This window comes from Lithobates pipiens, unplaced genomic scaffold (assembly GCF_037356315.1).
Source record: "Lithobates pipiens isolate NorthernLeopardFrog02 unplaced genomic scaffold, aLitPip1_a1.2 Scaffold_19, whole genome shotgun sequence".
NCBI classification, from domain to species: Eukaryota; Metazoa; Chordata; class Amphibia; order Anura; family Ranidae; genus Lithobates; species Lithobates pipiens.
In genome coordinates, this window is record NW_027507764.1 from 536,392,781 (window position 1) to 536,413,948 (window position 21,168).

Consider the following 21,168-nt stretch of genomic DNA (forward strand, 5'->3'; position numbering starts at 1 on the left):
TGGGCAAAAAAAGGTAAGTATTGCAGTTTGTTTAAAAGGGAATTTAAATCATGTCTTCAACTTGGATCTCTTCCCAAACAAACAATTGTACACCACTTCTAAGCAATGTTTCATATTCCTATTTCTGGACTCAAATATCTGTGTGCTAAGTATACCTTTTGTTTCATTCTCACAGGGGAGAAAAGACTCAGACAACAGGATCCCAGGGACCCCTGACCTTGCCAGTGTGAATGTAAATTAAGCCCCAGCCCCCCCCCACCCCCCCCGAGGATGTGGAGGAAGGAGAGGTGGAGGAAGTGGGCAACATGGGCACCCCACCAAGTGAGTGTCTGACACCCCAGCTTCAGGTAATCTATGTATGCCTGCATATTTCTAAAAACATATTTTTTTATCAATTTTAGGTGATGTTCTGGTTGTGGAAGGGGAAGCGGCCAAACCATTTACAAGCGCCAGCGCCCAAACCCTCATTGCCAAGATCATGTCCTGGAATGGGGAAGGGAGATCAATGCAATGCGCAATCGGCTGGACATCATGCAGCAGGAAATGAAGAACACGATCAATGTTTTGGGGAGAATCTAATCCCTTTTTCCCTAAATCAAAATTGATCATGTTCTTCATTTCCTTGACCACATTCTGGGTTTTTAAAATTTTAAAAGCAAAATTTTGAAGATGCACATGGTATGTCAACATGTGCTATCTGCCATCAGGGGATCTCAATGTACACGTTTTGTGGGTGCAACCCCTTCCTCATAACACCAGCAGGTGAGAGGAAGGGATTGCACCCCCAAAACATGTCCATTGATCCCTCATGATGAGAGATAGCACATGTTCACATTACCCATTTGGACTCCCAATTTGTGTGTATCTTCAAAATTTGGCTTTTCCACCCCACCTGATGAAGGCAATATCAAGACATTTTTGACACTATAATGTTTGATATTGCCTTCAGTTTTTATACGTTGAACTTTGTAAGTTCCAGAGTTGTGTATGTTATGTTTTAAAACATGCCTGTTTCTAAAAAAAATATAAAAATAAATAAATAAAAAAGTAATATATTGATGAAAAAAAACAAATAAAAAAAATTGTGAAAACAAAACAAAAAAATTATATTGATTAAAAAATATAAAACCAAAAAAAAATTGTGAAAAAGCAAAAATAAAGTTTAAACAATATTTAGAAAGCACATGTGTGAATGTGCACAGAGTAAACATTTTAAAAGACAACAATGTGTGGCTTCTTCTTTCAATACTCAATACCAGTTTTGTAAGTCATTTTGTGTTTACAGTGACAATGGGGCTAATTTACTAAAGGGAAATCCACTTGGCACTACAAGTGCACTAGGAGAACCTAGGAGGCAAGAAAGCAATAAATCAAACTCTAGATTTTATCAGAATTTTTTTTAAATTAATATAAATTTTAAACATTGTCTGGCATTGTAATGGGCCCCCTACCCATAAAATAATTCACATATCTCTCCCGAACTTGACGGGCGCTTTGGGATGCCAAACCAGTACGGCCAGTATCCAGGTCTGTCAGGGAAGTTTCAGGAATAAGTCCTGCCTCAGGCCCAACTGAGGCTAGATAATTTTGAGAATGTTTCCTAAAATAATTATGTAGGATGCAACAGCACAGGATGATGTGGACGATTCTGTAGTCTTCCATATAGATTGCTGTCAGAAATAGACAGAACTGGCTGGCCATTATCCCGAAGGTATTCTTAACAACTCTTCTCGCTCTGGCCAGCCGGTAGTTAAAAACCCTCCCCCCCCCGATGAGGCCATTAGAGGAATGGCCTCATCAGGTGCTCTCCCAGACCAAGCGATTCATCAGCAATGAAGCCGAAGGGGAGTTCTTCCACGTTATCAGGTGGCAATGCCAGGCCACCAGTCTGGAGACGATGGTAAAACTCCGTCTCCGCGAAGACTCCTCTATCATCCATCCAGCCATTCTTCCCCACGTCCACATACATGAATTCATATTGTGCCGACACCACCGCCATTAACACTACACTAGTAAACCCCTTATAGTTGTAATAGTAAGACCCTGAATGGGGTGGTGGCACAATGTGGAAATGCTTCCCATCTATCACCCCTTCACAGTTGGGAAAGTCCAAACGGTCAGCAAAATGGGAGGCCACAGTTTGCCATTCCAGTGGCATTGAAGGAAACTGTGGAGTCAAATAAGAAAAAAATATATATAAGTACTTTTGCACACAATATTGCAAGCAGATTACACAAAAACATTCTTGCACAATTTCAGAATAACAGGAGTATTTAAAAAGACAAAAATATAAGGCCCACTCATCAGATTCCTCACCCCCTCTTGATGGCCCATTGATAAAATTGTATGAGGGGGTGGGGGTGGTTGGGGGAGGGTTAGAAGTTATTTTAAGGACACACATTACATTTTTACACATTTTAGGGGGTGGGAGAGGGTTAGAAATTAATTTAAGGACACACATTACATTTGGACATATTTTAGGGGGTGGGGGAGGGTTAGAAATTAATTTAAGGACACACATTACATTTGGACACATTTTATGGAGTGTTTCGGGGAAAGCGGTACAATGGAGCTGACAATATACATTGTTAAAGGGACTAGGCTATAGGTGTATATGGGCATGCTGGGGAGGTTAGTGAAGGAAAATACGCATGTAGGCCAAAAAAGTAGTATTAAAAAAGCTTCCAGCATGCATGAGGATAAAGAGGACATTCACAGCATATTCCAATCATGGTAATTAGGGAATAATGAAATAAATACAGTACATTAGAAAACATTAAATACATATAATGTAATGTTAAAGGATAAAACTTACCTTAATATAGTCCTTCTGCAGGACCTGAATGATGGCAGAACAGGTCTCTGGGATAATGATCCCCAGAGCCTGGGGGAAGATGCCTGTTGAGAACTTGAGGTCCTGCAGACTTCTCCCTGTCACCAAGTACCGCAAAGTGGCAACTAGCCTCTGCTCCGGAGTGATGGCTTGCCGCATGCAGGTATCCTGCCTACTGATATAAGGGGTGAGCAAAGCTAACAGACGGTGAAAAACGGGGTCCGTCATCCTGAGATAATTCATGAAATCCTCAGGATTATTCTCCTGGATCTCACGAAGCAAAGGCACGTGCGAGAATTGGTTACGCTGGAGTAACCAATTCTTGGTCCATGAACTCCTCCTCGCCCTGTTCATGGATCGGGCTCAATTCAAAGTATTAACCCCAATAACAAACCCCCACACAGCATGAACTCAAGAATGAGTAAGTCTACGCACCATGGTTTCAAAACGGTCGGCTGGTCAGAACGAACTTAAATGAACGCACTGAAGAACAGTAGGGCCTGTGAAGAGTGAGCTGAAGGACAGGAACGAGTGGACCAGAACGCCCTGATATACAGGTACGAACTGACCAACACGCACTGAAAACCAGATACAAACCCCACAAGCACAAACTGAACCACAGTAAAATGACTGGAATAAGATGGAGTCTGAAAAGCGCGAATCGTCTCTAACCAAACTTCTACTAACACAAGATAAACACGAGATCAGCATAAGGAGCCCAAATGGTTCTGGGTCTTGAACTTCCTTTTTCTAGTCCCGTTGTATGCACTGTGTCGGACTTTGGAGTGATCATGTGTGGGCAAGTCCGTTTCAGCGGAACTCCGTCAGAAAGACCGTTGGAGTTTAGTCTGACAGAAAGTGTACGTGGCATGAGTGTTCCTTCATACTTTCCACCTACTATTTTGAATAAACATTGTGCTCTTCCCTAACATGCACAGTAACTTTTGCTTAGTGTCTTTACGTTATCACTCTTCCACCCGTGCTTCACCAACACAAGTTGTGCTCTTACCTGGTATATTTGACCTCCATATAAACTAAGGTCAATAATAGCATGAGTTCCCTTTAAATAAACTTTTCTCTCCAAGTCACTGTATCATAGCATCAAGAAAATACAAGCAGACACTCATGGATCTTCACCTTTTAAAAAAAATTTATTCAGCCTTTCTTTAAAAAACTACTCACATTTTATAGTATGAATACAGCATACACATACAAAAGCCACATAAACAGTGAACCAATGCAGTATCAGTATTCAGCTCCAGATCCCTCTGAAGAAGTCAAGTGTCCCGGAGACAAAACAAGTACAGATGGGTCCTATTGCTGATATCATCATGCACAGCGGAACATGAAAGTTTGACGTAGCAAGTCAGAGCTAAATAATGGTAGGTCAACACCTCACGGATGGATCAGGGTACAAATGCCGACCCATGTCCACAGCCAAAAGTGCCTACAATACAATGTGAGCATCAGAAATGGACCATGAAGCAATGGAAGAAAGTGGCCTGGTCTGATGAATTCAAAAATTGTTTGAGGAACACAACAACAAATTGGAGGTATTGACTTTGCCTCCAATCTCTGTAGATCTCAATCCAATGGAGCATATGTGAGATGTGTGGGAGAAACAGGTCCAATCCATGGAGGCCCCACCTTGCAAATTACAAGACTTAAAGAAACTGCTACTGACAGCTTGGTGGAAGATACCACAGCATACCTTCAGAGACCTATTGGAGCTGTATAGTATATGGTGGTTTGTACAGTTTGTATATATGTTTGGTCTATTTTAAAACTGAACTTTGTGCACCCATGCCCTCCCCCCTCCAATTCCTCACACACACATCATTTGACCCAAAAAAAAAATCAAAAAAAAATTCTAAAAGCCCAAAATATTCACCTAAATGTGTGGTAACATGATAACCCGGGTCCCAAATTTCTACCTTCTCTCATGCAGACAGAGTGAGTTCTTCTTCAGGTGTCCATATCACCATCTGGTTCATGTGGACACATCCTAATGGCTGTTCATCAGCAGGGTCCTCTCAGTATTCAGGGGAATGCAGCAGCATGTTGAAGTCATGGGATTGTACACTCAATTAACACCCATCATACCATTACAACATACTTAAATAAAATAAAAACATGATGATTGTGGAAAAGTTTAGGCCGCAGCCTAAATCTTTATTAGGTTCAATTTAATTCTGAAATAAACTTTAACCTTTAAAGCGGTTGTATATCTGCACCTTTTTTTATTTTAAACAAAAAAACCTGCAAGGCAGAGGCATAAGGAGCTAGTATGCAGCATAGTTTGAAAATATTCATTAACACATTCATTAACACATTATGAAATACTCACCTTAGAACGAGGCCTCGACATCTGATCCTGGTGCACGCCGAGGGAGCTGACATGATCCCTTGGTGTTTCTTCCGGGTATCGCGGCTCCGGCACTGTCAGTGGCCAAAGCCGCAATTACGTCACTCCCGCGCATGCGCGCAGGAGTCTTTTTCCCGTTAAGGTCCTTCATAGGGCCTTCATAGGGCATGCACTGCTCACGTCAGCAGCTGCATGCGAAGTAAATATTTCCTAAAACGTACAGGCTTACCTGTAGGTAAAAGTTTAAAAAAAAGGTATATGACCGCTTTAATGTCTAGAGATGGTATTTACAGTGGAACTAAAGTGCCAATGTTGTTCACTGAGAGCAGACTGCTTTTTTTTTGTTTTTTGTTTTTACAGAGAGACATGTAATGTAAGCAAAATGTAAGTAATAAAATATACTTACCTGTCTTCCGTCCCCCAGCATGTAAACTGAGTTACGCATGTGCAGCTCAGCTTACAATTGCCGGTCAGATCCCTGTGTGGAGGAATGACGTGATGTCATCCTGCGTGGGCCAATGCAGATCGGGTAAAAACTGGCACACAGGAGAAGGTGCCGGTGCCAGGGAGGTACGGGACCGTTGGAGGGAAAGTGAGTATAAAGGGTGCCTTTCGTTCCATTTTAAGTGGTGTGTTACATATCGTTTGTCATTTTTGCTTTTAAAGCTTTATGCAGAGATTGTTATTACTTTTTACTATTGAAATGTTTTGGTTCCTCGGACAGGAAGAAAACGTTTTCCTGTGGCTTGCAGTCATAGTCAACACTTTATGAAATCAAATGTATCTCACGTTGTCTTAATTCATCACTAACACTTTTGCTTTTTTGCGTTGAGGTGTGTTGTGGTGTGATGGGCTAGGCAGCCCATACAAAATGAATAGCCTACAATGCAATTCAATGTTGCAAATTTAGTGCAGGTTGCAGTGATTATGCATTTAAAAGAGACTTTTTCCATTCAGGGGAAAGTAACATTGGGGATGAGCTTGATGTTCGAGTCGAAAATCGGCTATTCGCACATTCGGCGAATACCTAACGTTATGGGCTGTTCGCGCCAAATTTGTGTGGTGCTCATGGCCCACAATGCACTGCGCCATCACAGTGCATTGCTGGCTCATGATTGGCCAAGCATGCACTGTGACCCCGCATGCTTGGCCAATCACAGCGCCGGCAGCGAGGAGAGCCATGATTGGCCACAGGCAGGCTGCCTCTGGCCAGTCATAGCTCAGGCTGTGTAGTACAGCCCCACACTATATAAGGCCACCAGCGCGGCGGCCTTGTGTAGTGTGTTGGTGTCTGTAGGAGTTAGTGGGTGTTCTCTGTGTACCTTCAACACAGTATACACCGTTCGTTATCGGCCGATTTAGCGTTCTTGCTCTTCTGTAATTGAGCTTTTAGCAATCTGCAGGAGTTTGTGGGTGTTGTCTGCGTGGCCTGCAGTATACACCATTATATCCACCTATATAGCTAGCTATATTGCTCTTCTGTAATAGAGCTTTCAGTCAGTTGTAGGAGATTGTGGGTGTTGTCTGCGTGCCCTGACTGCAGTATACACCATGATATCCACCTATATAGCTAGCTGTATTGCTCTTCTGTAATAGAGCTTTCAGTCAGTTGTAGGAGATTGTGGGTGTTGTCTGCGTTCCCTGACCGCAGTATACACCATTATATCCACCTATATAGCTAGCTGTATTGCTCTTCTATAATAGATCTTTCAGTCAGTTGTAGGAGATTGTGGGTGTTGTCTGCGTGCCCTGACCGCAGTATACACCATTATATCCACCTATATATCTAGCTATATTGCTCTTCTGTAATAGAGCTTTCAGTCAGTTGTAGGAGATTGTGGGTGTTGTCTGCGTGCCCTGACCGCAGTATACACCATTATATCCACCATTATATCCACCTATATAGCTAGCTATATTGCTCTTCTGTAATAGAGCTTTCAGTCAGCTGTAGGAGATTGTGGGTGTTGTCTGCGTGCCCTGACCGCAGTATACACCATTATATCCACCTATATAGCTAGCTATATTGCTCTTCTGTAATAGAGCTTTCAGTCAGCTGTAGGAGATTGTGGGTGTTGTCTGCGTGCCCTGAGCACAGTATACACCATTATATCCACCTATATAGCTAGCTATATTGCTATTTTGTAATAGAGCTTTCAGTCAGGTGTAGGAGATTGTGGGTGTTGTCTGCGTGCCCTGACCGCAGTATACACCATTATATCCACCTATATAGCTCTTCTCTAATTGAGCCATCTGCCATCTGCAGGAGTTAGTTGGTGTTGTGTGCCTCCAGCACAGCACAGTATACACCGGTATCTACCCTTTAATTCCTGTTCTATATTAAAGGCATCTGCAGGAGTTAGTGGGTGTTGTGTGCCTCCAGCACAATATACACTACTCAATTGCTGGTTTTCCCATCTCTCTTCATGCCATTACCATGTCTGGAAGGCCAACAAGGAGAGGCAGACAGGCACGAGCCGATAAAAAAGGGCAAGCAGGCTCTGTGTCTAGAGACAACAGTGCTGGTCATGGACGCGGTGCATCGTCATCATCAGCACGTGGCCATGGGACTCGCTTGTCCTTATTTTCGGCAGCTGGACTTGTTGAGCCGCATCATGCCAAAGAGTTGGTAGAGTGGATGACCAAGCCGTCTTCATGCTCCTCATCCTCTCTCACCCAGGCTCAGGGTACTAGCAAAGCAGCTGCCAATGCATCGTCTTCCCTCGTCTCAATGTCATCATCAGTGACTCCTTCCCTAGACCCACCACGTCCTCCTGAGGAGTCCCCTGAACTCTATGAGCACAGTGTTGGGTACATGCTCCAGGAGGATGCCCAGTGTTTTGTAGGCTCTGATGATGATACTCAGCTAGAGGAAGGCAGTAGAGTTAGCGCAGAGAGAGGGGATGCTCAAGAAGGACAGCAATCTGGCAGTCATGTTCCACAAGCTGCAGCATACTGCCAGGTTTGCTCCAGCGATGAAAAGGGGGGGAATGATGAGGGCACTGACTCCACGTGGGTGCCTGGTAGGAGAGAGGAGGAGGAGGAGGCACATGTCCAATGAGGCAGGATGCCCTCCGGGGGCCAGCTTAGGGGCAGCACACCAACTGAATCACACCGCAGAGCTCCACATGTGCAGGGCACTGCCTCTGCGTGTTATTCTAAAAGTTTTTTGGTATGGGCCTTTTTTGAGACGAGTGCATCAGATCGCACCGCTGTTATTTGCAACATATGTATCAAGCGTATCTCGCGTGGCCAAAACATCAGCCGCTTGGGCACCACATGCTTGACCAGACATATGTTGACCTGCCATGCAGCTCATTGGCAAGCGTACCTCAAAGATCCACACCAAAGAACAAAGCGGACTTCTCCTTGCTCCTCATAAGCTGGCATCTCCAACCCCACTAGACCTTCAGTCCTCTCTGAAACCTGCTCTGAGAGGAATGAAGGTGTAGAATTAGGTGTGTCACAGCCAAGTGCTTGCGGGCACTCTGCTAGCAGTACACCCACGTCCGATTATAGCAGGCAAATTTCCCTGCCCCAGCTGCTGGACTGTCGAAAGAAGTTCACTCCCAGCCATCCACATGCCCAGTGGTTGAATGCTAGCTTGGCTAAATTGGTAGCACTGCAACTGCTGCCTTTTCAGTTGGTAGACTCGGCCCCCTTTCGTGAGTTTGTGCAATGTGCGGTTCCTCAGTTGCAGGTCCCCAAACGCCACTTTTTCTAACGGAAGGCAATTCCAGCTCTCTACCGGCATGTGGAAGGCAATATCCTTGCCTTGCTGGACAGGGCAGTCAGTGGTAAGGTGCATATTACCACTGACTCATGGTCCATCAGGCATGGACAGGGACGTTACCTGTCTTTCACGGGCCATTGGGTCACTCTTCTGGCAGCTGGGAAGGATGCAGGACAAGGTGCAGTAGTGTTGGAGGTTGTTCCGCCACCACGCCTCCAAAATGCTACTACTGGTTGTGACACACCTCTCTCCTCCACCCCCTCCTCCTCTTCTTCCTCCATGACCTCTTCCAGTGCTCTGTCCTCAGAACCAGTGGTGCTCCGTAGGCGTTCAAGGGGGTACGCAAGTACACAGGCAAAACGATGCCATGCCGTTCTTGAGCTGGTTTTTTTGGGGGACAGGAGCCACACTGGGGCAGATATTTTGTCAGCTCTGCAGGGGCAGGCCGAGAGGTGGTTGACACCATGCCAGCTTAAACCAGGAATGGTGGTTTGCGACAATGGCACCAACCTCCTCTCCGCCCTCCGACAGGGACAACTGACCCATGTGCCCTGTGTGGCTTATGTCCTTAACCTGGTGGTGCAGTGGTTCTTGGGCAGGTACCCGGGCTTACAGGATGTCCTGAAGCAGGCCAGGAAAGTCTGTGTGCATTTCCGCCGATCATTTAATGCCTGTGCTCGGCTGACTGAGCTCCAAAAGGAGTTGAACCTGCCCAAGAACAGCCTTATATGTGACATGCCCACCAGGTGAAACTCAACATTGGCCATGCTGCAGTGGCTGCACATGCAGCAGAGGGCCATCAATGAGTACCTGTGCGACTATGGCACCAGGACAGGGTCAGGGGAGTTTGGTTTTTTCACCACGTCCTTAACCTGGTGGTGCAGTGGTTCTTGGGCAGGTACCCGGGCTTACAGGATGTCCTGAAGCAGGCCAGGAAAGTCTGTGTGCATTTCCACCGATCATTTAATGCCTGTGCTCGGCTGACTGAGCTCCAAAAGGAGTTGAACCTGCCCAAGAACAGCCTTATATGTGACATGTCCACCAGGTGAAACTCAACATTGGCCATGCTGCAGTGGCTGCACATGCAGCAGAGGGCCATCAATGAGTACCTGTGCGACTATGGCACCAGGACAGGGTCAGGGGAGTTTGGTTTTTTCACCACGCCAGTGGGGCATGATCAGGGATGCATGCACTGTCCTGTCACCGTTTGAGGAGGCCACAAGGATGGTGAGCAGTGACAATGCATGCATCAGTGACACTGTACTTCTTGTCCACCTGTTGGAGCATACGCTGTGTGGAATAATTGACAGGGAACTTGAGGCAGAACAGAGGCAGGAAGAGGAGGACGTCCTTGCCTCTCAAGGCCCCCTTTATCCAGACAGTGTTCCTGCTGTTCCACCCATCACACAGGAAGAGGAGGAGGAGGATGATTGTGTCAGCATGGAGGTGGAGGCTGGCACTCAGCATCAGCAGCAGTCTTGTAGGGATGATTTACAGTCCCAAGAAACCCGTGGACTTGTACGTGGCTGGGAGGAGGTAGCTGCGGATCATGTTGTGCTTAGTGACCCAGAGGACTCCAGACCGAATGCCTCAGCTAACCTATGCTGCATGGCCTCCCTGAACCTGCAAAGCCTGCGGAAGGATCCTCATATTATTTGGATCAAGGAGAGGGACCATTACTGGCTGGCCACTCTCCTTGATCCACGGTACAAGGGTAAGGTTCCCGACCTTATCTTGCCGTTGCAGAGGGAGCAGAGGATGAGACATCTCCGGGAGGCCTTGCAGAAAGGTCTGTGCAAAGCGTTCCCAGAGACTGGGAGGTTACAAACTCCTGGTCCTGGACAACGTGTTGCTGAGGCATTGGTCAGATGGAGCGGTGGAGAAGGTGGCCGCCTGACCGATGCATTCAGACAATTTTTTAGTCCGCAGTCCCAAGGTATGATCGGTTCCAGCAACCATCGCCACTGTCTGATTTACATGGTGCAGGAATACCTAGGGGCAAGGTCAGACTTGGACACCTTTCCCACCGAAAATCGTCTGTCTTACTGGGTCTTGAGGATGGATCACTGGCCAGAGCTTGCACAGCATGCAATTGAGCTACTGGCCTGTCCTGCATCCAGCGCTCTTTCGGAATGCACCTTCAGTGCTGCTAGTGGCTTTGTGAATCAGTCTTGGATCACCCACAGCTACCCAGCACCTGAAGCTGATTTAACCGAAGAATTTTTTTTTAAAATATCACATCCCTTCAAGATGCTGAGTGACTGTCCTGTTATGTTGATTGTTTATCCTCTTTCTCCTCCGCTGATATGTTGGAAGAACATTTTTGGTTCTGGGTGATGCCACGAGCCCAATTTTTCAACCCCTGTTTAACAGGGGCATTTAATTACAATTTTTGATGCAATGCTTTGCAGCAGGGATCATTCCTGCACTACAACTAGAGTATATGGGAGAGGTTGCAGTGTCGTGGCCCCAGAACCAGTGCCTAAGGCCCAATTTTTCAGCCCCTGTTTAACAGGGGCATTTAATTACAATTGTGTATGCAATGCTTTGCAGCAGGGCTCATTCCTGCACTACAACTAGAGTATATGGGAGAAGTTGCAGTGTCGTGGCACCAGCACCAGTGCCTAAGGCCCATTTTTTCAGCCCCTGTTTAACAGGGGCATGTAATTACAATTCTTGATCTAATATTTCACAGCAGGGCCGTTCCTGTGCCCATCGAAAGTAACTGTGAGGACTTATAGTGTTGTGGCACCAGCACCACAACCACCAAAGGCCCAATTTTTCTACCACTGTTCTACAATGGCATGTAATTACAATTCTTGTTATAATCGTTCACAGCAGGGTGCTCCAGCGCCCACCAAGAGTCACTTTGAGGGCTTACAAAGTTGTGGCAACACCAACACCTTGTTCCACCATTTCTGCAGAGCATATAGGGCAGGCCCCTACTTTCAAACACCCAACTTACAAACGTCTGCTACTTGCAAACGGAAGGAGACAACAGGAAGTGAGATGAAAAAAGATGTTTTCCAAAAAGCTTAAAAATAGATTTTTTGACTGGAGCTACACTTTAAAAATGTACCAGTTCAAAATTGCATACAGATTCTACTTAACACAACAAACCTACACAGTCCCTGTCTTGTTTGCACCGCCTGTATACTGCTGTTCTGAGTATATAGAGCCTAGGGGCCCCACGTCTTTCCTTTTTTTAACATGGGTACGGGGTTCCCCTTAATATCCGTACAAGACCCAAAGGGGCTGGTAATGGGCAGGGGGGCTACCTATGCCATTTTTCTCAATGATTTTCATCCATATTGCCGAAACCAGATATTACATTAAAACCGCAAGCAGTTTTAAATGATTTTTTTTTCCGTTAAATGTCATTTTGTGCAGGGACTGTTCTAAACACGGGAAACATGTGGCACTTCACAGGCATACTGTAGACACCCCCCAGGCACGATATTTAAAGGAATATTTCACTTTTTTTTTTCACTTTAATCGTCATTAAAATCAGTGCTACCGCAAAAACGGCCATTTTTAAAAACATTTTAGGCATTGACCCATGTCCCCTGGGGCAGGAGCCAGGTCCCCAAACCCCTTTTAGGACAGTGTCTTGCATATTAGCCATTAAAATTAGCACTTTTTATTTTGAACGTTCGAGTCCCATAGACTTCAATGGGGTTCTAAAGTTCGCACAAATTTTCGGTCCGTTCGAAAGTTCTGTTGCGAATCGAACCGGAGGGTGTTCGGCTCATCCCTAAGTAACATGTTCTCATGAAAGAATGATCCCTTTGCCTGCTGATACACAACTTCTGGGGTGCAATTGCAGGGTTCCTCCGGATACAGCTGTGAGCCCAAAATTGTAATGCACCGAAAAAAAAAAAAAATAATGAAATACTCTGCACAAATCAACTCCACAAGGCTAGTGGTGAATATCCAATTAGAATATGAAGCTAAATGTCTAATTTATGCCATGCATTCCAGGATATAAGCAAACAGATTGCAAAATGTTAATTGTAAGGTTGAGATAGAAAAATGAGCAGGAAGACTTCATCAGTAACACAATGACAATGATAAATTCCTCAAGTGATGTGAAGCAGTCAGTGTGTTTGTTAGTTGCCACGGGGAGCAGTATATATATATATAGACAGATAAGTGGTGGAGAAAAGTAGCGTGTTAAGAACTCAACAGGTCTGACACTTCCATCACTTCAAAAGGCTGAATCCCATCAGATCTACACTGCCAGGTAAGAGGATTCAACATACAACATCTGCATACAACAAAGACACAGTAAACATATAAGTATTAGGTATTTAATAACTAACTGTTGTTTACTTTAAATACTATAAATACGTTATATACACACACACACACACACACACACACACACACACACACACACACACACACACACACACGCACACTATATTGTCTATTGGGAGGCCTCCCTTTTCATGCACATGAACTTTAATGACATCCCAGTCTTAGTCCGTATGAGTCAATATTGAGTTGGCCCACCCTTTTAGCCCTTGTACACACGGTCGGACATTCTGACAACCAAATCCATCGGATTTTGTCCGACGGATTTTGTCAGAAACTGGTGTTGCATACACACGGTCGGACAAAGTTGTCGGAAAATCCGATCGTTCGGAACGTGATGACGTTATTTCGTTACGATGGGACTACGTTCAGGCTTTGAGTACTCACACTACACAGACACACTCCACGCATACACTATGATATACTGCAATATAATGGGGGGTGCCTTGGGGAAGGGGGGGCCGCGCGGCCCCCCACCCCAAAGCACCTTGTCCCCATGTTGATGAGGACAAGGGCCTCTTCCCGACAACCCTGGCCGTTGGTTGTCGAGGCCTGCGGGTGGGGGCTTATCGGAATCCGTGATCCCCCTTTTTGAATTGCTGCATTTGTAAATTTCAAAAGCCAATATAAAGGAATGGAAATGGTAAAAAAATACTTGTGCGTTTAACTTTTTTGTATAATTCTCCTTTTAAGGGGGTGTGTCCTATGCCTACATACTTTTGCTAATAGGTGTCCCTCCTTCCCATCTCGAAAAGTTGGGAGGTATGCACATGTTACAGTGGGAGTGAGAGCAATGATTCAACAACCATCATTCACGTTTAACTTAACGAATAACTTATAAAGGCTTTTATACCAACATCCATGGACAATTTTTGCTACAAAATTCAAGTCATGACATTTGTACCTGTTTCTTCTGCTCCAAAGATGAGTTTGTAATACATGTCTGAACATGAATCAGTACAATCTTTGGTCACTGTAATTGTCTGAACTTCTTCAGAACCGTATGGCGTTAAACTGGCAGTAACACACACAAAACTATATGGCGTTAAACTGGCAGTAACGCACATAGGAGTAAATGCTGTTAAACTGGCAGTAACGCAATCAAATAGATGGTGTTCAACCGTCACTACACTGAAACTATCAGAGATGTCCCTTCTCTACACTAATGTATGTATGAAAGACATGGTCTCACTATCAGAGCTGTCCCTACTCTAGCTGCACACTATGCAAAGCAGAATGATGGTCCTCCTCACTACACTCACACTATCCCTAGACTGACACTAAACTAATATTCTACACTGACCATTGAAGCAAAATAGCACAGTATAGCACACTAACTAACTAATAGCACTGAACTAAGCCCTGTTCTATCCCTCTCCACTCCAAAATAACACTAAAAATGCCTGCCATTAAAAGAATATTTTTATACTGTGGGGCAGGAATGATTGGATAAAGTCATGATGACAGTGTCCAATCATGACTCTGATAGTGCTCTGTGCCCTGATTGGCACTGCTTCAGCCAATTGGGGCTTGCAATGCACTGTTCAGCGCTGCAATGCATTGTGGTTGGTTCAGGGGGCCGAACAAATGGTCGAACTACCTGTTTGTTCGACTGTCCATCGAACGTTCGAACAGCAAAAGTTCAGCCCGAACTTATGCTCAGGCCGAATCGTTCACCCATCCCTAGTCAGCATATCAAGACATTTTGGACAATTTCCTCCATCTTGGGGTCAGAATAGTTGGTAAGGGTCTTGAGAGTTGGGTGTGCACTTTTGGGTGTGAAGATTTTGCTATCCACACTGATATATGGATTTTTGTTGATACACAAGTATAAGATAACTTTTTTGCAGAAGAGTTCTTCTCTGCTTCTTTTTTCTGATGGACTTTACTGGATTATTTATGAATGTTTTTTTAACACATTCTTATTTACAGTTTTTGATAGATATGAATGTTTTACTTGTGTGATTAATTGTTATGAATTGAGGCACTTTATATTGATAACGCAACATGTTTTTCAGTAATATTATTATTTTTCATTTGACCACCAAATGTTTTTTTTTTGCCAGTATAGTGTAGCTTATACAATATATATACCAATATACCAATGTATATATGTGGGTGTGTGTGTGTGTGTGTGTGTGTGTGTGTGTGTGTGTGTGTGTGTGTATATATATATATATATATATATATATATATATATATATATAGTGCCTTGTAAAAGTATTTATGCCCCTTGAAATGTTACCAAAACCAAAAACTAGGGAAACCAATTGCCTTCAGAAGTCACCGAATTAGTAAATAGAGTCCTCCTGTGTGTAATTCAATCTCAGTATGAATACAGCTGTTCTGTGAAGCCCTCAGAGGTTATTATTTTTACCATAAAAAAATCAATAATTTGACAGTACTGTAAGTTGTAATATCAATCAAATGCAGGTACTAAATATTCAAATGCTGACTTTAGGAATCAAAGTTGAGGGATGAGATGGCCCTTCCTGCCCCCCAACTTAATAAGTTATACAGAAATGGATCACCACAGGGCAGGGTACTTTACTGTAACATTTTTTTTCAATATGTTAAAACATACCCAGATCCATTGCACTGATCAAACCCACTCCTCCTGCTGTCCATGAATGAGCAGACCGCTGACTCCTGTTGCTCGTCTCCATTCACTATTAAGAGATGAAAGACGTACTCTGCTATTAGCTTATTCTGGTATGCATTCCATTTTTAGAATGGCAACTCCATGTATAGTATCTCCTTCCAAAAAACCCACTTTAACATGTTTCACCACCACTGGCTTGCTCACAAAGATAGCCTTGTGAGCAAGCCAGTAGTGGTAAAACACATTAATGAATTGAGTTTTGTGGTGGAAATACTATAAGCACAGTTGTATATATTGTGTTGTTAAAAAAAGAATTAGTGCCAAAAATACCTAATTTTAAAGTGTAGCTTCCATCTAAAATGTTCTGTCCTCAGTACAGAAGAGAGAGTGAAGTACATGTAATCATAATTTTTGTGGATGGACTATGGCTGTATGAGTTAAAACCTGTGTTTTAAGCATGACATTTTGCCCATATCTGATAGCTTTGGGTTTTCTTTTCTAGCCCGCAGCTGCTGGCGGTGGGCGCTGAGTGGCAGCACCATGCATCTGGTGATGTTTCTTCTCTTACTCACCATGCACTATACACGTAAGTTTGTAAAATGGCTCTTTTTTGTGGCATTCTGTAATCAGTATGAAAAAACTGCTGTTATATTATTCAATTATATATTATAAAAAGAAAATTAAAATATAAGATAATAACAATACTTTTGCAATAGTTTTTTATTTTTAATTAACTTGTAAATAGTTATTATTATTATTATTATGAATAATATTAACAATAATAATACTACTAATAATACTATTATTATTACTACAATGTCTACACCTATTACATTTTTTTATTACTATTTCTCCAGATACCATTTTTTTGCCAAAGGCAGTGATTAGGAATGTTATTAGTGAATAATTTCTGCACCAGACCAGTGAACAGAGAGATATATATCAGTCAATTAGGGTTTGGTCACTATGTCACTTTTTCACTATGTCACATGCTATAACCATGCTTAAAGTATTTGTTACCCCAACCTTTCATATTCCTGATATGTGCCTGCATGTGCCTGCATGTGCCTACTTAGAGTTACAGAGGAGGTCTAGTGCTGGAATTATTGCTCTCCCTTTAACTTTTGCGGCGATACCTTACACGTGTGTTGCAAACACTGTTTGCATATGCGTGTGTGACTTATGTATGCGCTCACTTCAGCGTGCGAGCACGCAGGGATGAGGGCGCTTTCAATATTTTTTATTTTTATTTATTTTATCTTTTATATTTTATTATTACACTGTGCTTCTATTTACCTTTAAATGCAAAAGATCAAACAAAAAATGTTTTGATCTTTTTGCTGTAAAAACAAAAATGTGGTTTTCCAAGGCCATAGAAGTAGTCAAAGACGATCTGGTCTTTTATCACCTGTGTGACCAGTTGGTCGCACTGCAGAATTATTTCCGAGACACACCGGTGAGCTGTGGGGGGGAGGGGGAGTGCACAGCAATTATGAGCTGCTTGGAATGCTTTCATGAGAAAGCCAGCCGCAAAAAAATACTGGGGCTATGGCTGATAGCTTTAGCCGGTTCCCTACTGCCCAGATGCGAATCGTGCTTAAATAGAATAGGCCGGCTGTGGAAGAAGGAGGAGGGCGGCCTGACAAACTCAGCCAGAAGTGGGAGTAGGTACCTGTCAAAATCAAGTACCTGCCCCCCCCCCAAAAAAAGAGCCAAATGTGGCAGTGGAGGGGGGAGAAGAGGCAGACAAGCAGGGCTCCCCCTTTTGGGTGGAGCTCAACTTTAAGCTATGGGAACATTTCCTTGCACAACCCCATAGTGAGGGTAATCTCCCCAACAGGGACACAGACAACAGTGAACATAAGGATGAGCCGCACACCCCCCGGTTCGGTTTGCACCAGAACCTGCGAACAGACCTAAACTTTGTGTGAACTTTAGAACCCTATTAAAGTCTATGGGACTCGAACATTCAAAATCAAAAGTGCTAATTTTAAAGGCTAATATGCAAGTTATTGACCTAAGAAGTGTTTGGGGTCCTGGGTCCTGCCCCAATTTTTTTCAGGAGCAGTGATTTTAATAATGCTTAAAGTGGAACAATAAAAGTGTAATATTCCTTTAAATTTCGTACCTAGGGTGTAGTATGCTTATAAAGGGTCGCATGTTTCCCGTGCTTAGAACTGTCCCTGCACAAAGTATAATTTCTGCAGGAAAAAAAGTCATTTAAAAGCACTCACGGCTATAATGAATTGTCGACTCCCCGTAATACAGAGAACAGTAATTGAAAGTCATTGATAGATTAAAAAAAAGCGTAGGGTTCCCCCCAAATTCAATTACCAGGCCCTTCAGGTCTGGTATGATTTTAAGGGGAACTCCACGCCAAATAAAAAAAAAATGGAGTGTAGTTCCCCCCAAAAATCCATACCATACCCTTGTTGATGGGGACAAGGGCCTCGTCCCCACAACCCTGGCCGGTGGTTGTGGGGGTCTGCGGGCGGGAGGCTTATCAGAATCTGGAAGCCCCCTTTAACAAGGGGACCCCCAGATCCCGCCCCCCCTGTTTGAAATGGCAAGGGGGTACAAAAGTACCCCCACCATTTCACAAAGAAAGCGTAAAAAGTTGTTAAAAAACACACACACACCGTTGGGATAAGTCCTTTATTAAAAATATATTTTTTAAAAAGATTCCAGCGGTGGTAATCCATTTTTGCTATCCAGCCATTGCTGATCTCTTCTACGGGGTCCAGCGATGCCTGATCTCTTCTCTGGGGTCCAGCGATGGGTGATCTTTCTCGATGGTCCAGCGCAGCGCATCCATCCTGCCTCCACCGGAGACATTGCGGGAATCCCAGCAGCCTGACCCCGCTCCCCTCTGATGCAAGAAGAAACCCAGGCTTCCCCAGTGATGTACGGGTGACCCCACCCACGGAGGTGCCAGTCCAGTGCTGATCCTCAGCCATGGTGCTGGCACTGCCTGCTGATTGGCTTCTCCGCTGCTATCTCCCTCACTGTCTGAAACCAGCACCGCGAGAGAGACTAAGCACTGACACCAGCACCGTGATAGAGAGCACTGACACCAGCAACCAGATAGAGAGCACTGACACCAGCACCGAGATAGAGAGCACTGACACAAGCACAGAGATAGAGAGTACTGACACCAGCACCGAGATAGAGAGCACTGGCACCAGCACCGAGATAGAGAGCACTGACACTTCAAACAGGAGGGTACGGGCATATAGTACGGTGTGCTTTTTTTGTACAAGGAAGTGAGTGAAAGGTAGAAAAAAGGTCTGTGTGCTAGATTAAATAAATTGTTTATAGAGTTATGCATATACATGGTCTACAGGTCACATGTGTTGAATTCCTCCGAGATCCATGCCTTATTCATTTTTATAAATGTGAGGTAGTCAACACTGTCGTGAGCTAGGTGAGTGCGCTAATCGGTCACGATCCCCCCAGCTGCGCTGGATGTCCTTTCAGACAATACACTGGACAAGGGGCAAGCCAACAGTTCCATTGCAAATTGGGCAAGCTCTGGCCAGAGGTCAATCCTGCCCACCCAGTAGTCCAGGGGTTCATCACTTCTTAGAGTGTCCACATGGGCTGTTAACCCGATGTAGTCGGACACCTGTCGGTCTAGGCATTCCCTGATGCTGGATCCGGATAAGACCTGTCGATGGGTCGGCTGAAAGAATGATCTCATATCAGAAGTCACCAACACATCTTCAAACTGCCCTCTTGCAGGCGCTGTTAGATTGGTACCCGCAACTCTTTCTCTGGGAGTGGGAATTCCTCCTCTGCCAGCGCACGCAAAAGCAGAATGCGGCATTTCTCGTAGTAAGGCCTGTAAGTGCTCCATTCTGACAGCCCTCTGTGATGGTGGTAACATTTCCACCATTTTGTGTTTGTACCGGGGGTCTAAGTACGTTGCCACCCAGTACTGGTCCTTTACCTTTATGCTTTTTATACGGGGGTCCCTGTTAAAACACTGGAGCATGAAGGCCCCCATTTGCACTAAACTGGAAGTGGTGTGGTGGCCTGGCTCCTGCTCATCATCCAGGATAATGTCGTCCTACTCGTTCTCCTCTACCCATCCACAGACAACAACAGGGATCCCAGAAAGGTTTAAAGCATGCTCTTCTTGCTCCTCTTCATCCGCCCCGGTACCATCCTCCTCTGACTCCTCTTCAGACTTCTGTTGTTGACTTGTCTCAGATAGAGTAGCCCCCCCTGGGAATTCATCCAGCATTGCGACTTCCTCATCTTACTGCTCTGCTCCTCCATGGCTTAATCAATGACACAACGCAATGCACGCTCCATAAAGAAGGCATAAGGTACCATGTCACTGATGGCGCCATGGCTGCGACTGACCAGTTTGGTGATCTCATCAAATGGCCACATGTGTCGTGCATGGGCAGCCACTGGCGTGGTGAAAAAAAACCAAGCTCCCCAGAACCTGTTCTGCCGTAGAGTTCATACAGGTAGTCGTTAACTGCACATTTCTGCTGGAGTAGCCTATCAAGCATATAGAAGGTTGAGTTCCATCGCGTCGGGCAATCGCAAATAAGACATCTGACCGGCAGATTGTTTTGCTGCTGAATTACAGCAAGGTGATCCATGTAAGATCTTCTGAAATGGGCCGAGATTTTCCTTGCCTGCTGCAAGATGTCCTGGACCCCAGGGTATTTGACAACGAATTGCTGCACGACCAAGTTTAAGATGTGTGCCATGCATGAAACGTGTGGAATTTTGCCCTGTTTCAATGCGCTAAGCAGATTGGCACCGTTGTCACACACCACTTTACCAACTATCAAATTGAGTGGTGTTAGCCAATGATCTGCCTGTGAACGCAAAGCTGAAAGGCCTGCAGGGCCAGTGTGGCTCTTGGTTTCCAGGCACAACAGACGCAGCACAGCATGGCAACGTCTCACCTGGCATGTCGAATAGGTTCTGGGGATCTTGGGCAGCGCAGCGGAAGAGACGCTAGCAGCAGAAAAGGAGGAGTCAGCTGAGGAGGAGAGGGAGGATGGAGTAGGAGGAGGAGAAGAAGAACCAGGCCTGCTTGCAATCCGTGGCGGTAAAACCAAATCTACAAGGGTGCCACGGGTTACATGCTTGAAGGCTGTCAGAAGGTTCACCCAGTGGGCAGTAAAAGTTATATACCTTCCCTGCTCGTGTTTGCTAGACCATGTGTCTGTGGTCAGATGTATCTTGGCACCGACACTGTGTGCCAGAGATACATTCACTTGCCACTGAACATGGCCATGTAGCTCTGGGATGCCCTTCCGTGAGAAATACTTCCTTCCTGGGACCTTCCATTGTGG

At 44.7% G+C, this 21,168-nt stretch overlaps 1 protein-coding gene across 1 annotated transcript in view; it reads left to right on the forward strand.

Annotated features, from left to right (window-relative positions):
• The first annotated feature begins 13,100 nt into the window (after positions 1-13,100).
• The window catches only part of PKHD1L1 (PKHD1 like 1), a 309,471-nt gene continuing 301,403 nt past the window's right edge, over positions 13,101-21,168 (forward strand). The window contains exons 1-2 of the mRNA XM_077493225.1: positions 13,101-13,171; positions 16,350-16,433. Coding sequence (XP_077349351.1) covers positions 16,388-16,433 — 46 coding nt within the window. The 5' untranslated portion in view covers positions 13,101-13,171; positions 16,350-16,387. The remainder of the gene's footprint in view (positions 13,172-16,349; positions 16,434-21,168) is intronic.